The 13,505-nt window shown below is 39.3% G+C and overlaps 2 protein-coding genes across 8 annotated transcripts in view; one reads left to right on the top strand and one right to left on the bottom strand.

Annotated features, from left to right (window-relative positions):
* The window catches only part of OSBPL1A (oxysterol binding protein like 1A), an 82,762-nt gene extending 69,308 nt beyond the window's left edge, over positions 1–13,454 (top strand). For all 7 annotated transcript variants that reach the window (XM_072998857.2, XM_078392618.1, XM_078392619.1 and 4 more), the window contains 5 exons: positions 408–534; positions 4,622–4,738; positions 6,247–6,370; positions 7,239–7,329; positions 12,235–13,454. In XM_072998857.2, the coding sequence (XP_072854958.2) occupies positions 408–534; positions 4,622–4,738; positions 6,247–6,370; positions 7,239–7,329; positions 12,235–12,337 (562 nt within the window). In that variant the 3' untranslated portion in view covers positions 12,338–13,454. The remainder of the gene's footprint in view (positions 1–407; positions 535–4,621; positions 4,739–6,246; positions 6,371–7,238; positions 7,330–12,234) is intronic.
* LOC144589116 (uncharacterized) overlaps positions 1–13,505 on the bottom strand; it is a 231,996-nt gene that overhangs the window by 148,510 nt on the left and 69,981 nt on the right. The gene's annotated exons all lie outside the window — the stretch shown is intronic.

Here is a 13,505-nt window from a genome sequence, read left to right as displayed (position 1 = left end):
GTATACAAATTAAATAAATAAACAAATAAATAAATAAATAAATAAATACAAATGCATTCCTCTGGGAAGCCAAATTGCCCCCTCATCTTTCTGTCAGCAGACAAAGACCTTCCTTTCTAGGCAAGCTTTTAATTGATTTGAACAAGTAAGTGGCATTATGCTTTTCTTTTTTGCCCCTACTGAATTGAGGTGGGTATGCTTTTAAATAGTCACTTTTATATTGTTGCCTGTTTTAATTTTTAAAGAATATTCTATCTCATAGTGTTTATCATGTTGTTGCACTAGACTGTGAGCCAACGTGAGCCCCTCTGTGTAAGGAGGCATGTAACTAAAATAAGTAGATGATTATAAATAATAAATAAAATGATTCCACTGGTTTTGAAATTGATGGTTTTGTGCTTTTGTAGCAAAAAGAAAATTTGTGCCCTCTATGGAAAATGGACGGAGTGTTTGTACAGCGTGGATGTTGCTGTGTTTGAAGCTTTCAAAAAAAATGACAAGAAAAACACAGAAGAGAAGAAAAACAGTAAACAGGTACAGTATTAGTATGGGAGGAGAGCATAGCATCAGGGTCGCTGTTCAGATGCAAAGCACCCAAGGTATTGTTCTCTACATGTGGACTAAACAACTGAAAGAGTTTTGCAACATTGAAAGTAACTTCTCAAAGCTTTCAGAAATCCCAAAAGTATTTAGTGGTGGTGAGGTACTTGGAATGCAATGTGTTTCGTTCACACCTGCTGTCTCCTCTCCCTGCCGTTGCCCATCTCCTTTATTTTTCTGGTCAGATAACCTTAAGCTGTCATTCCCCAGTTCATTCATACCAGGAAGTGCCTTAATACAGGCCAAGACCTTTATACAGAGGTCAGCATACAGTATGCTGGGGGCAAGAGGAAGGGAGATAGGGTAGTTCAAGGGTTCATGCTCGGTTTCGTCAACCATGATATATACAGCCCTAGCCAATTAGACTTGTGCCTCATCTTGTGGATGTGGACATCTTTTATACCCCTGAAATGAGCAATGTTCACAACATTCTCTTTTGAGAAATAAGGAGTTTGCAGAACTCTGTGAATGTTCATAGTCCATGCCTGTTTCTAGGTTGAAAGGTGTTCAGCTTGTTCAAAGTAAAATCAAGCTTTAACTTGTTAAAATAAATGGTGGTGTCCAACCATAGTTAAGGATAAAGTGATCTTAATTTTACTGAGAGGGATTTAGGCTTAACTTTCAGCTGGGTCTTCTCAGTAGTGTGTATATTTTTCATGTCATACCAGTTATGCTGCATTTTTAATGTAAGTGTCTTCAGAGCTTTCTGAATGTTCCAGTAATGATTCACTTGATTTTTACTTGCACTCAGCTTTCAGTACTTATTATCAGGAGTACGTAAAGGCTCTGGAGACATACTGCTGTGTATGAGGCAGCACCTGTAGAGAGCCTGGGGAACTGGAGGAGAAGGAAAGAAAAACATAGCATCCCTATATACCTGTCACCTAGCTTGTCAAGTTTGGTGTTACGGAAAATTGTGGCTCTTATGAGGAAGGACGTATGAGGGCTTTGCAAAGAAAATGTAGTAGGATAGTAGCAGCTTTCTAATAGATTTGAGGTAGGTCCAAGTCCCTCCGAGAAATTGTTGATGTTTAAACATTCTTCTAACTCTTCTTAGTATAGAAACTAAATATTTTAGCGGAGTTTAATTTATATACCTATAGCTATGTTCATTCTTCTTTTCCCACATCTCTGATTCTTATGGTTAGGACTGTAATATTAGTCAGTAGGGCATATGTACCAGCTTGTTAAATTCCAGTGTTTATGCTTGAAGTTGGGATAGCTGTATGGGTCAGGATTGTAAGAAGAAAAAAATAAAAGGGAAGAAAAACTGATCAAAAGATCCCACGTCTAACAGCCCAAGGCATCCTGGGAGTAGAAAAGAAAGTATATTGTATAATGTAGTCATATCCAGTGAAGAGCTCACCAACTGAAATTTGACTTCCATAGTAGTCTGTATGCTGTACCAAGAATCAGTTTTGAGAGTCTTCTCATTCTGAGAAGCAGCTTGCTATGCGCCATTGGAAATGGCTGTGTAAGAAACAGAAATATGAAGTGGAATTGTGCATAAAAGAGCTAGGTGTATAGTTCTTTGGGATTCTTTATAGTCAGGAGCCAGAACTGAGGCAGAAGGTTATCCAGTTATAACTTCTCCTATGAATTGTAAGTGCGTTTTTGCCATCTTAACTGCCTTTACCCATGCCAAAAAAAAGCTTAACTAGATCATTTTATTCATTCATTTTATTTAAAATATTTTACCCCATCTATCTCCAAAGCAGCTTATATCATTAAAACAAAATATTAAAGCTAAAAACAGCTATAGGTGAATATGGACTAAGTGATGGAGAAGCAGCAGAGCAGGGTAATATGGCCAAAGTGGTCTTCACTGACATAACCTGAATTTCCAGTAGAAGTGGGAAGATTTCATCATTATAATTACAGTGGTTCCCCGCATAATGAGCGATTCGTTTAACAACGAATCCGCATAGCGACGCGGTTTTTTTTGCGATCGCAAAAGCGATCACATAACGATGTTTTAGATGGTAAAACATCGCTTTGCGATGATCGGTAAGCGTTTCGCTTACTGATTTTCGCATAGCAATGTTTTTTCTAACAGCTGATTGGCGGTTCCAAAATAGCCGCCAGGTAAAGAAAATGGCTGCCCGCAGTGTTTTCGCACCCTTTCCTCGCTTACCAGGCAGCAAAAATGGTGGCCGCATGGAGGATTTCCAGATAATGGTGAGGTTTTTGCCCATAGGAATGCATTAAACGTGTTTTAATGCGCTCCTATGGTCTTTTTTGTCCCGCATAGCAACGAATCCGGATAGCGATGATTTTTTCGGAATGGATTATCGTCGCTATGCGGGGCACCACTGTACATCCTCAAAATCTGTTATGGGGAAGAGGGACTGAGAAATCATGTGGAGCCTGTTTTGTTTTGTTTTGTTTTTGGAGACTATGGGAGATTGCAGAAGAAGAGGAGAATATTTCAGTGCGGTAGGAGCTGGGAGTCAAGGCAATATTGTGTTTAGTCCAGGAACAAGTCTAACAGCATGAGAAATACTAAGGATGGTAAAGAAACTCTGAAAAACTAACTCAGAAAACAAGAGGAAAACAGAAGGAAAAATGTATTGCCAGAGGTGAAGAGAAGAAGAAAAACAAAAAATAAAACAAAAACACCAAAGACTTTATATACTAGTCCTAGAAAGCATATCTAAATCAAGGAGTTTGGTACTAACATGTTCAGAAAGTGTAGCTCAGGCTTGAAAGACAAATACTGTAAGCTTTGGTTTGTGATGGTAACACAGTTCTCTTCTTTCTAACGGCCTCTTGTTTCAGCTACAGTTTAATATAAGAACTGCACAGAGTTTTTGGTACAGAACTTGCACGAAGACCTAGACATCCTTCTTGCTTTCCTTGGGCAGTCTGGACCACCCCACATGGTCTTGTCGGCCTATTCTCTCCCTTGCTGACTGACTTCTAGAGCTGTATTTTGAAGGCTTGTATGACAGTGGTCTTGAGGTTACACAGTACAAGAACCATGCTAAAGCGAGTGTCTCATGTCAGTGCCTGAATGGGAAAGCATGCAGGAATCTTACGTAGGCTTCCTTTTGTGTTACTAGACAAAGGTGGGGGGAAAATTAAACATTATTTAAAGGGGAAGAACCACCTGAAGACATTGTTCAGAATTTTCTGCAATAATTGGGATTTCTAAACTTCAGTATGTTATTTATTATAAAGCTTAGTTATAGTGCTGAGTGTGTCATTTTTTGTCTTAAAAACATTTGTCTTTCAACCCTGTGCTATGCTTTCTGAACATGTTAGTACCAAACTCCTTGAGTTAGATATGCTTTCTAGGACTTGTATAGAAAGTCTTGGGTGCATGAAGGTTAGAGGCTACTAGCAGACATATGAAAAAATAAAATAAAAGATCGCCTTCCTTGTCTCTTATCTGTCAGCCTACTTGGTTTCTTTGCTGGCTGTGAAGGAATATACTTATCCTCTGCAACCAGAGCAGAAATAGAGTAGACTGAGGGAGGAGGAAGAGAACAGTCCACCAGCCCATTGTATGTCCCAGGGAGTGGAAAGCTGAGTTATTTTTATTCATGGCTGGCATGGAAGTTAAGAAGGATGATGGAGGAAGGTAGGAGTGATCTGTCCCTTCTCTGACTAGCTGCTCTCTTACCTGTATGGAAGTATGTGCACTTGCCAATGGCTGCAAATGCAAATTTGTTCTATTGTGTCCAAAGCAAATAACTCATCTTTAGGTTGGGATATGTCTCATCTCTCTGTCAACATCTAATGGCTGCGAATTTAGGAATTATTATTCTTTATCTGCCAGGATGCAATTGACTATAAATACATAATATTTTAGATGTCCTAAAATACCTAAATGTGTGTGTGTGTGTGTGTGTGTGCGTGCGTGCGTGCGTGCGTGCGTGCGTGCGTGCGTGCGTGCGTGCGTGCGTGCGTGCGTGCGTGCGTGTGTGCATGCAGCCTCATTTGATTAGAACTACTGTGCGGTATTGTTTTGCAGCTTCTGGGTTTCATATGTTGGGATTCACATACATATTTCTTACAGGCCACCGGTTCTGATGAACCAGATGAGATGCCTTTGCCAGATTCTGAAAGTGTGTATATTATTCCTGGAAGTTTGTTATTATGGAGAATAGTCCCAAGGCCTTCAAACTCGACCCAGGTGAGGAACATTTCTGAATAAAAGTACGCCTGTCCTGTCAATTTTGCTCCCATGTTTTTTGCTTTTATTTTTGTGTACATTTGTGTGGGATAAATGTGAATTATGGCTCCAGTCACCTGTGTTGAGTAGGGAAGTGGAGTGAAGCTACACATTTCCCTCTCCTTCAGTTGATGCTTCCATTTCATTAAACCAAGAGCTAAGATTCCGGTTTGGTGTTGGCAGTTAAATTTTATTCCTCCTGAGCACCTGCCTCTTTTGGTAAGAAAGGTACTGAGTGTCATGGTGGTAAAAGTCACATATCCCCATCAGTGTACAGTTACATTTTCTGTTGTTTCTTTACTCAGCTGATAGTTGCTTACTGCTTCCCACAAGTATTGATATAGCTTTCACTGGGACTAGCAATGCAGGGGAAAAATTCCAACCAGAATGAACCTTCTATCCTAACAATATAGGGAGGCCATTCTTGGGCAGTTCTGGGAGCATCTTTATAGGGTCTCGTTAAACACCCCATGAGATAGACAGCCTTTTCTTTTTAAAGAGCAAGCAAGGCCACCCCTCCTTTTTAAAATAATTCCAGCTTTTCTAGTCACCTCTTCAAGTTGCATCTTAATTTGAGAGATGTTCAAATTTAAATGGAGAGGAATGTCCTAGACAGGATCTATAACATGAAACGGTGACTATTGTGATTTTGGTTTGCTTGTTTTTTTCCAGGAATGTTATTATGTAGTTTTATACATATCCCTGGTCTAACTCTTTCTAATTTTCAGCCTGACTTTATGCCTTCTATTCAGTCTGGAAATGGAATAATTGCATTGTTCTCCAGCAAAGCCCTTTATGTCTCCTGCATTGCTCTATCTGCACATATATAGCTACGGACATGAAATAAATGAACACTTCTTTTCAATTTTGATCTGTGATACACTTGCCTAAAAAGTTGCCTTTCACCTCTTTACAGCTTTCCTTAGCTGTAATGACTAGTTAGGTTTCTAGTTCTTCAATACAGAAAATTCAAAGACAGTGTATAGTGACTTAGATGGTGTAGAAGTATACTTGTTAGTTACTGCCCATATTGGTGAATGCCTGCCGTTAGGTTGGCAGCCTGTATCATCTTGTGGTTATCTAGTTTCGAGACTGTTCTATGTGGTGAATCTTCAGAAGATAACACAGATCTATTCTATCCAGCAAACATTTACATTCTAAGGTCAATCTATTCCCTTTTTTCTAGTTCTGCTGATCCAAGCCTTCTAGTTTATCTTTCACATTTTCTTTTTCTGTGTTTAAAATGCCTCTTGGATAATTTGAGACCATTATTTTTCACAAACATACTTGACAGAGTTGTTTGTTTCCTTCCCCAAGGTCAGTTTAATGAAAACATTGAATAAAAATGTCCCAAAACTGATCCCTGAGAAATGCTTCCTTAGAGAATGTCCATTCACAACTGATATGCTGTAAATCAAAATAACTTTCAGCAAGCACTTGCTTATGTGTGTTTATTGGGTTAATTTTAGATGTACAATTTCACGAGTTTTGCAATGGCTTTGAATGAACTGGATGAAGAAATGGAAAGTGTTATTCCTAAAACTGATTGCAGATTAAGGCCAGATATAAGAGCTATGGAAAATGGTGAAATAGGTAATTTAAATGCTTGTTTAAATGTGCATGCATACAGTGATTATTAAAATATTTAAGTGCTGGATTTTTTATCTTTTCTATGGAGATTTGCATTGGCTGAGCTCTTAGAAGAATTGTCTGCAGTAGTGGTATAAAGAGTAGCCAAATGCTAATTAGAAAAGACTTGGAATCTTTTTGGTTAAAAGTGTTTCCCGCTGGCCTTTCCATGAGACAGCTTGTTTTAATTTGGTGTCTCTGACATTTAACTTTACATCCACAAAGCCTTCTGTCTTCCTTTGTATTTTGCATTCAGGTTTTCCTTTTCTCACTGTGAACTCAAGTGTAGAAAAGTGTTGTGTAATTTTTGCATCAAACTTTCATCAGAAGTGTTCAAACTTTGCCCAGTATGATACAATTGCACACCCAAAGTATATTCATTGAATAAAAAATGATGCTCTTGTAAAACAACGTTACAAGAGCAAAGAAGGGTATGTGAAAAAGTGATATTTGTTGTTGCACATTTTATATGCTTGTTGCCATGTATCCTACTTTGCCGAGCTCCAAAATCTGGAAAACAGGAGGCATTTTGCTGCCCTGATAGTGGCTAGAAAAACCTGCTATATAGTTGCGGTCCAGTTCATTAAATGGGCAAAGGTGTCGGCAACTCTCAGAAACCTCAGGCAGCACAATTGGTGGGGAGGGCTTCTGGGAATTAAATCCAGGAACACCTGGGTTTACCCAACGTTGGCAACCATTGGTTTAGGGTGCTAGTTACGTTGTCCAGAACAGCACTGAAATTGCAATTCTCGCTGCTTTCTCAACATTGCAGTTACTTAAGTACACGTAAGTGTGATGTAATTTGATACCGCCCTGTTTTGATTCCTGGTAGATGTTGCCAGTGAAGAAAAAAAAAGGCTTGAGGAAAAACAAAGAGCAGCTCGTAAAAGCAGGTCTAAATCCGATGAAGAGTGGAAGACAAGGTCAGTAAATGGTATAAAGCTTGAGTCACTGAACAACACGTACTTGGGTGCTAGCTGCTCTCTGTCTTCAGACATTAGCATCTTGCCTTATGGTCTTGTTTAAGATAGTGGTGACCAAAAAGGGCATCTGGTTCAATTGCCTATATCATGCTTTATTCTAGCTCTTGGAATGAATGAAGAGTTTTAAAAGAATCATTCCTGCACTGCTTTTGATTGGAGCATTGAATACTGTATATCAGTAGCTGACCTCTTAATCCTGCTCACCTGTTATGTTCTTGTCAGATTGCTGATAATAATCAATGGCTTTTAGAAGGCCTTGGGTCCATTTGGAAACCCACTTCATTTTCAGGATTGGAATTAAACTTTCATGGTTGGATCCACATGCCAGCTGTTTTTAGTGCAGTCACTTTTGAAGCCTATGCAAATACATAGCACTTTCGTATCACTTGTGGGAACAGGAAAGTTATGGGTTTTCCAGGTCTTGTCAACATCTGTTTCCAATGAAACATGACTGAGGTGACAAAGGAGTACAGAAGTTCTTTACCACCTGGGAATATGAGCGGAGGAATTCTGAGTTGTATGCTGCTGTACCCAAGGACATAAAATGGTAGGGCAAGTGAAACAACTGCAGATGTGTAGATATTTATTTGATTAAAGTAATTTAGTTTTTAAAGTAATCACTTTTCTGCCCACCATGGCCCCCAACGTGATGTACAACAGAATATATTAAAAACCTTCTTTAAAAACAGATTAAAAGTAATTTTAAAAGCTGAAATCTGCATAGAATAATTGAAATTCCTTTATTGCAAATGAACAGATGAGATAGTGCTAGCTAGAATAATAGTTTTGACAGTTCAGTGGAAGTCCTATATAGATCAAGGCAGCCTGACTTCCTTTGGGAGGGGAGTTCCATAGCTGAGGTGCTGGTGCAGAAAAAGTCCCGTCTGGTACAAGCTGAACAGAATGTTCGTGTAGTTCTGCTTTCCAGTTTTGCCATGAGAAATTGTAGTCATAAAATGCTTTTTGATTCCGCATTTTATTCTGCTACATGCATGAAGTAACATGAACTTTTTTTAACTTTGTGTAATTCTGATTTTGCATTCACTTACACATACAGTTCTTCATAAGAATTTCTAATTGAAACATAGTGCACAAAGGATACTGCCACTAGCATCCCTTCGATGTTTAAGATGCAGACTCTTCATTCCCCCCCCCCAAAAAAAACATGCATTGTGTATGTGCATTGCCTGCATATCCCAATCTCTGCAGTCTTTCATTCATTTAAGGGAACGCCTATCAGTTACAAACACATTACTGTATCCTGCCCTTTCCAGAGACCGCTGAAAGGTAGAGAAGGGAGGAAAATGAAGCTTTAAAATAAAACTCATATTCCTATTCTGAAAATTACATGTAACTTACTGCTCTTGGTTGTTGAAAATAGCCAGAATACAGACTCCCACTGCTTGTAAGTTGTACAATGTAAAGTACCTGCACCGTTGTGCCACTTTGAAAGGAACATAGGCTTGTGTACTCAATCTGAAGGAGTTTGGTATGGAGTGCTCAGCACAATAAGAGAACAAATTATGCTTAGATGCTGGTTGCAGGCTGCATTTAATATTGCATGCTGCTTTCACATTGTTCTAACACTCGTTACAGCACAGTAATTCATCGTTTATGTCGTGGATCTGGTCACAGGTGGGAGCAATGGCCATGAAGTTGCTCAAACACTAAAAGGGGACTTACCGTAATTTTTGTCAGTCAGGAAACAATGTATCTTAAGCAGGGAAAATAACCACAAATAACCTTCTTAGGGGCATTTATTTTACTAGTTTTTTTTTAAAAAAAATGAGTATGGGAGGGCTTCAAGAGGACATTTGCAATGTCTAAACTACCCTGTAAAATTCTGTGTTGGAACTTAAGAGCCTACACAATAAAAATTTGGTCCAGAAGTGCCCTAGGATTTGTGTACACTAGCATTGCACAAATCAGGATATTTAAATCCTTTTCTGCAGAACTGTGAAAAAACTTTTTAGTGCCACAAATTCATTTAGTGGCACTGGAAATGTCTAACATTATGTATTTAGGTTCATGTGAGATAGATTTGCCTAAAATAAATGCAGCATATTTTAAGGGCAAGGTGATGGGCCGAAGAACTCAGCCATTGTTTTACTTCAGATTTTTTTTTCTTCATGCTCATTTTTGGAAGCAATTCAAACTGGGGAGGAGCAAGTATTTCTGTTCCTTTAATAAATAATTCATTTTAGCAGAATGCTTTCAGTTGCTTGCAACCAGGGTTTAATGTACCCTAATAACCCCAGGCTATTAGGAAAATAATATGAGGGGATGAATGGCTTCTGTACCAAAACAGCTGAAGCCAGGGTCATAAGACTCAGTGCTGTTGGTTTCTGGACTTGAAAAGCCAGTTGCAGAGCTGTTCTCTCTTGCATCAGACACTCATTTTTTTACTTTAAAGTGTTGCACTTTTGCTGCATTTAAGACATATAAAAACCTGCAGCATGGGAGGAGAGGCCTATCCCCTAGGAATGTATTGGTTTCCCGATGCAATCAAATTTCCTATCAAACTGTTACCCATCACTTACCTTCCTGACTTGAACGCAACAGTTAAGCTTCATGTTTTTGAATGAAGAAAGCCATCGAATTATTACTGCTTTCAGCAATACGAGCTTTGTGCTGCATTTATCAGTATATGGTAAAATTCAGAATGGGACACAAGTAAGCCTTTGCAAAATCTAGGACAAAGATGCTTTGTTGATTTTCACAGAAGCATTGAATGCACGACTGTGCTCTGGGCTTCTTTTGTCATCACTGGGAAAGAGCCAAGTGTGTTGGTGTGAACAGGGATGAAATGTACCCCACATTTAAACTGGGGCAAAGTTCTAATTGCTGAATTTTTCCTACAAACAAACCTCTTGCTTCATTGCCGCACCTGCATTATATTGCTGGTGGGAAAGTTTAGAAATGTGAATTTCTTATTCTTTTGTTTTTTGTGTTTGAAGTTCCAAAAATATCTGTGTATTCCAGTGCTGTGCTCTATCTTACTTGTCATGTAATATGAACAAACATGTCAAATCTGGAAAATATAGATGAGACAAAAGAATTGAATTCTAAGAAAGTAAAAAAAAAATTGCACTGATTTTCCCCGTTCTAGGCAACTGAACATACTTTAAAATTGACTGTATTTTTGGTGACAACAATGATTACAGCTACTGTATTTTCCATCTATAAGATGCTACTTTCCCCTAAAACCATTACCCTAAAAATTGAGTGGCATCTTTTACACGGAAGTAAGCTGATGGCTGAGAAGCCAACAAAAGGGCACATACCTTGCCTCTGTAAACAGACTCCCTTCAGCCTGAGTTTCCTGGTCAGGGGATTTAGCTTCTTCCAATCAGGAGCCTTATGGAACTGACGTCATTTGGAACACACCTCCTTGGAGGTGGAGCCTGTAGGCTCATGATTCAACAGAGACAAAATGTCGGACCTTTTGAGCTCTGAGGCTGAATCCTCAAAGCTACGTTTTCTTAATTTGGGAGTTAGAAAATTGGGGAGGGCGTCTTATAAATGGGGGCGTGTTATAAATGGAAAAATACAGTAACTCAGTCTCTCTCCTAGATATACACATGCATTATATATTGTGTATTACTTTGAAGCATGCATTTCTACACAGTTCCTCTTCAACCTTCCTGAAATGCAACCATGTCTGCATATTACAAACATAATGCAGGGGTTACTGCATGTGATGAAGACCTACCCTCTCCTTCACCACAGCCACGTAGCATATGATTGGCCATGCTGGTATCTTGATGCAGGCAATTGTATGGAATGCTCCTGTTTCAGGGAGCCATCTCCTTCCGGCTTGGAAATCTTTCATGCTGCCCATGAGAACATGGAATCACTTGTACTGTGCTCTCAAGCCACAGCAGAGGGAAGATACTCTTATCTCTGCATTTTGTTTGCAATATGGGTTTTAACTTTTAGTAGCCCTAAGGCATGTGTGTATGTTTGCACATGCAGCCATGCTGGTCCATGGTCTTGGCAATACTGAAATAGGAAAATAATCTGATATTTTCCCCCAAGAGCTTCAGCTGAGAATTTGAACATTTTTCTGAACTAGATACCATCCAGAACTAAGAACTAACTAGATAGTAACAAGTCACTAAAGGTAAAAGTTCCCATTGACATCTAGTCCAGTTGTGTCCGACTCTAGAGTGTGTGCTCATCCTGATTTCCAAGCCATAAAGCCAGCGTTTGTCTGTAGACAGTTTCCGTGGTCACATGGCCAGTGGGACTAGACACGGAACACCGTTACCTTCCCATTGAGGTGGTACCTATTCATCTACTCACATTTACATGCTTTCGAACTGCTAGGTTGGCAGGAGCTGGGACAAGCGACGGGAGCTCACTCCATCGCGTGGATTCAATCTTACGACTGCTTGGTCTTCTGACCTTGCAGCACAGAGGCTTCTGTGGTTTAACCCGCAGCAGCACCACATTCCAAAGTCACTAGTTACATGTAATTACCGCTTTTCTAATAACAAAGGTACAGGTGTATTCCATGATGACTGCCTCTGAATGATGGAGGAAGAATATCACCAGGTTCAAGTCTTTTGCTTGAATACTGACTGAAAAAGGAGGGGAAAATGCTCTCAGGCAAAGAGGTGTGGCTGTCTTCAAAATCAGAAGCAGAGAGGAAACAATTGGTCACTCCTGGATTCAGTGACAGTCACCCCAGCCCACAAAGGTCACTCTCAACAAAACCTATTCAAGAGATTGAAAATAATTCCAACAAAATGTAGCAAATGTCCCATACAGCAAGAGCATACAGTCATTCAGACATTTCTTCAGCTGACTACCTAAGCAAATGCTCTTTTCCCCCTCTTCCAGGTGGTTCCATCAAGGTCCTAATCCCTACATTGGAGGACAAGACTGGATTTATTCTGGGAACTACTGGGACAGAAACTACTTTAGCTTACCTGATATTTATTAAAATGCATTGGAAATGCAAGGCTAACACAAATATGTCTTAAATCAGTTTTGTGTTTTCCTTTGTTGCTATCCTCTTAGAAAAACAACTGACACATTTTAATTGAATGTACTATTATGCAGCTTCTGCAGCAATTATAGTGGGACAAGTGCGTTGTGAGGAAGCAGTTGTTCTTGCCATGGTCCCCACATTGCACTATGCATACAAACTGATCTGATACAGGTGCTGTATTTTGGAGAAAGAGTGTTACCTATATTTGCTGAAGAAAACAATATAACTAATGACCTGTTCTGGATCAACATGGAAAACAGAAGATCTTTAGGTTTTCTGTCTCTCTTTGGTCAGTGATAGCTTTGCTGGCATAATGGAAACTTAAGACCTCATACAAGACAGAAATATCAAAAGCACATTTGTGAAATGCAATACTACTGTGGCTTGAAGCCAGGAAAGGGCATGCCACTCTTAGGAAGACCTACTCAACTTTCTGAAAGTGATGTTCCATTACTTCATAAAACACTAGGTTATGGATAGCAGGTACAAGCTAAGTTACTATCACAGTAACTCTGTACCCGTCTGCTCCTCCCATTCATGTCCTCCCCAGACATTAAGTAGGATTACTAGGTAACAATACATAGCAGTGTCTATTCCATGTTTAGTGCAGTGTTCTGAATTTTCTCGTTCATGTTTTATTACCGTGTGCTCATATCTTTAAGGAATTAAGAGCCATTTAAATATTTGAAAATTTAATTTGAACCAAGATGAAGTATTTTTTTAAATGCACTAAGAGGTGCTCAGCACTATCAGAAATCTAGGGGGGAACGGTCCTCGGAAAAATGATGGGATACTTCAGATGCATCTGGGTGTTTTCTATCAGCAGCAACCTCCTGAAGGAACTTGTGTGCATTTCAAAGCCAGTAAGATAGCTCTGAGACTATTGTACACAGCCGATTTGCCCCTTTGTTTGGGGTGCATTAAAATTTACGGATTATATATTTGTATAAAATGAAGTACGTAAATTTCAAAGGGGCCAGCTGTTCTTGTATAATTTAATTGTTTGAAAGGATAGTGTTAACTGAACTATTTAATTGCTATTAAATAAAGGCTTTAAACTGCTCCATGACAGGTGTTTGATTTTTCTTCTGCAGCTTTCTTGTAAGCACTCGGCTACAGC

This window comes from Pogona vitticeps, chromosome 4 (assembly GCF_051106095.1).
Source record: "Pogona vitticeps strain Pit_001003342236 chromosome 4, PviZW2.1, whole genome shotgun sequence".
NCBI classification, from domain to species: Eukaryota; Metazoa; Chordata; class Lepidosauria; order Squamata; family Agamidae; genus Pogona; species Pogona vitticeps.
Note: the sequence above shows the minus strand (reverse complement) of the source record. Positions and strands in the feature narration are given on the sequence as shown.